The 3,280-nt window shown below is 38.4% G+C and overlaps 1 protein-coding gene across 1 annotated transcript; it reads right to left on the bottom strand.

Annotated features, from left to right (window-relative positions):
- Positions 1-382: 382 nt before the first annotated feature.
- LOC105995106 (olfactory receptor 5P3-like) lies at positions 383-1,314 on the bottom strand. Its single transcript, XM_013028770.1, is given in 2 exon segments — positions 383-933; positions 936-1,314. Coding segments are annotated over 2 exon segments (930 nt in total).
- Between the last annotated feature and the right edge of the window lie 1,966 nt (positions 1,315-3,280).

Here is a 3,280-nt window from a genome sequence, read left to right as displayed (position 1 = left end):
TTTCACAGACTTTTCCTTCCCCAGGCTGGCTTCAAATAACAACCCTCATATCTCAGCCTCCTGAGAGACTAGCAATACAGGCATGGGCCATCAGTGCCTAACACCTGGCAGAATCTTAATCCCAGTTAAATCCAACTCTTCAGTTTCTCTGTAACTATGCAAATGAATAAATTCATGTAGAGGGCAAGACACAAGCATGATGAACTTTGATGGTGAATTTTATGCAATTTTAATATCCTGAGAAATAAATGAAAGGTTGATGGTGTTTGGGAATCAGAATAGGTCATAGGAAACCTATGGCAAAAAAAAACTCAGGTCAAGATTTCACATGAGTCAAATACTTATTATATTCAGCTTATGATTTAAGTGAGGCATTTCAGAACTACCAATGAGCTCTAACCAATAATTTTTTCATGGCATCTTTAACATCCTTGTTCCTGAGGCTGTAGATGAGGGGATTCAGCATGGGAATCACCACTGTATAGATCACAGAAATCACCTTGTTCTGGTCAGTGGAGTAGCTGGACCTGGGCATCACATAGATGAATGTAATAGTCCCAAAGAACAAGGTGACAGCAGTGAGGTGGGAGGTGCAGGTGGAGAAGGCCTTGTGGCGTCCTTCCGTGGAGCGCATCTTCAGGATCGACACAAGGATGTAGACATAAGACAGGGCAATGATGAACACAGTGACGGCAATGATGGAGCCTGAAGACATGGCAGGAACTATTTCAGAAGCATAATCATGAGCACAGGAAAGCTTCAGAAGAGGAGAATAATCACAGAAAAAGTGATTGACTTTATTTGGTCCACAGAAAGATAGATTTAAGAAACAGCCAGCGAAAGTCCAACCATTCATACTGCCGCCCAGATAGGAAGCCCCCACTAGGAGACTGCAGACAGTGGGGGACATGAGGCTGGAGTAGAGCAGGGGGAACAGATGGCCACATAACGATCATAAGCCATGGAAGCTAACAGGAAGCACTCAGTTGTGCCAAATGTCACCACTGAGGAGAGCTGGGCTACACAGCCAGCCACAGGGATGGAAGTCCTTTTGCTAAGGAAGCCCATGAGCATGACAGGGGTGACTGAGGAGGAGTACCCAATGTCTACAAAAGCCAAGTGACAGAGGAACAGGTACATTGGAGTATGAAGCTGAGGGCTGCTTCTGATTAATGTGATTATGCTGATGTTGCCCAGTAAAGTGATGACATAAACTCCCCAAAACACAATAAATAGAATAGCACAAGCTGTAGTGTCCTCTGTCAATCCCAAAAGAACAAAAACTGTCACAGATGTATAGTTTTCAGTCCCCATCGCTAATGAATGTTACATCTATTGAAAGAAAAACAGGTGTTAGAATAAAATAATAGGCAACAATGCTTGTTAAGAAAAGTACTCATTACCTTGCCCATGTAATTGTAACTCCTCTGTATGGTATTTTCACAATAAAAATGTATACAGTCATAAAAAAGAATGAAATAATATACTATTGCTTGCACACTTATTTTCTACAGTAACTCTATAATATAAATTACAGAAACATAGGCACATATTTGGACATGTGGGGGGATTTTTTAATATAATAGTCCATGTCATGTCTTGATATAAATGCTTATTGATACATGGCCAGAAGTATGGAAAAAAAGAAAAATATTTTTTAAGCTTAACACACTCAAATCCTGTGTTCACCACAGTGATGGTTTATGTGTTTCATGAAAAATCAAGATTAACCAAGACAAGAGAACAACTTGCAAGCATTCAGTGTCAAGCAGGCTCACTCAATTACATATACATATACATACACACGCACAATCAAAAATACATCACATTCACACATATACACACAAGAACACACTATACACACATACTGATACTGACTCATCCAGACACATTGTTAGACTTTTAATAATTAACAGAAATAAATGTTGTTATATATAAATTAGCTGAACAATAGCAAGCCACTATTCTGAACATCCTACATTTATGTGCCTGAACTCAAAAGTTCTACTTTTCTTACCTTGGCATAGCACAGAAATAATAACTTATCCGACTCAAAATTGAATTTAAACGAATATAAACATACCATTTAATGAATATAATGCATATGAAACAAAACCACACACTCCCCTACAATAGGAAGGTCATTATGGTGTAGAAGCAACATGTTAAGCACAAATACTATAACTTCTGAAGCCAAAGAGGCCTATGGTCAAGTTCCAGAGTCTCACTGACCATCTATGGAATCTTGCCCAATTTATGTGATCTATTAAATACCCATCATGTTTTGTTTCACAGAAAAAGAATTTACAAGATGCTTATGCTGAACAAGTACCATGACTAATCAAGAAAAACACGGGATAGGAAACAAACTATTAATACCTTAAAATAACAAAACCTTAATTTCTGGGGATAGGAAGGTGGCTCAGTGGTAGAGCGCTTGCCTTGCATGCATGAGGCCCTGGGTTCGATTCCTCAGCACCACATACGCAAAAAGAAAAAAAGCCAGATGTGTTGCTGTGGCTCAAGTGGTAGAACGCTAGCCTTGAGCTGAAGAGCTGAGGGACAGCGCCCAGGCCCAGAGTTCAGGCTCCACGACCAAAACCCCACCCCCCAAAAAAATCCTTAACTTCTAATAAAAGTGAAAAACAGAATCCTTATATTAAAAGAAAAGAAAGAAAACATTACCTGTACATCTATGTATGTCAATGATAAAAACATATGCCCAGGAGCTGTATAGGAAAAGCATGACTGTATTTATGAGAATAGAATCTTTGGGGATATAGTCCCTTGAGGGAATTACTTATTTGTGCAAATTTCACTGAAAATCCATTAGGAGGGTACACATTACAGATACATAAGTCATAGAAATATGTTTGTCTCATGACACCTATGAATTCACTGCAGCAAAGCTTCATGGATTGCTAAAATCATTTTATTGAAACTCATGAGAGTAAACCAGGGTACACTGTAAAAAACAATTTTAATTAAAAAGGGGGGTTGTTGTTTTAATTAAGCTTTAGATTTTTAAAATAGATGTAGATCCACATGCAGTTCAAAGAAACAATAACAAGACAGATAAACTCTATGGTACTTATCCAATTTCCCCTAATAGTGACATTTTACCAAATAGTGGTACATCATCCCAACTAGTATGTAGATGCAGTACAGTGATATGGTCAAGATACAACATACTTGTGTCACAAAGATTGCTCCTGTGACCCATCTCTAATCATCAATAAAAGAAAAGCACAAGAACTTCCCTCTTCTGCTAATTTTCTTC

This window comes from Dipodomys ordii, unplaced genomic scaffold, assembly GCF_000151885.1.
Source record: "Dipodomys ordii isolate 6190 unplaced genomic scaffold, Dord_2.0 Scaffold113, whole genome shotgun sequence".
In the NCBI taxonomy this organism is placed as follows: Eukaryota; Metazoa; Chordata; class Mammalia; order Rodentia; family Heteromyidae; genus Dipodomys; species Dipodomys ordii.
Note: the sequence above shows the minus strand (reverse complement) of the source record. Positions and strands in the feature narration are given on the sequence as shown.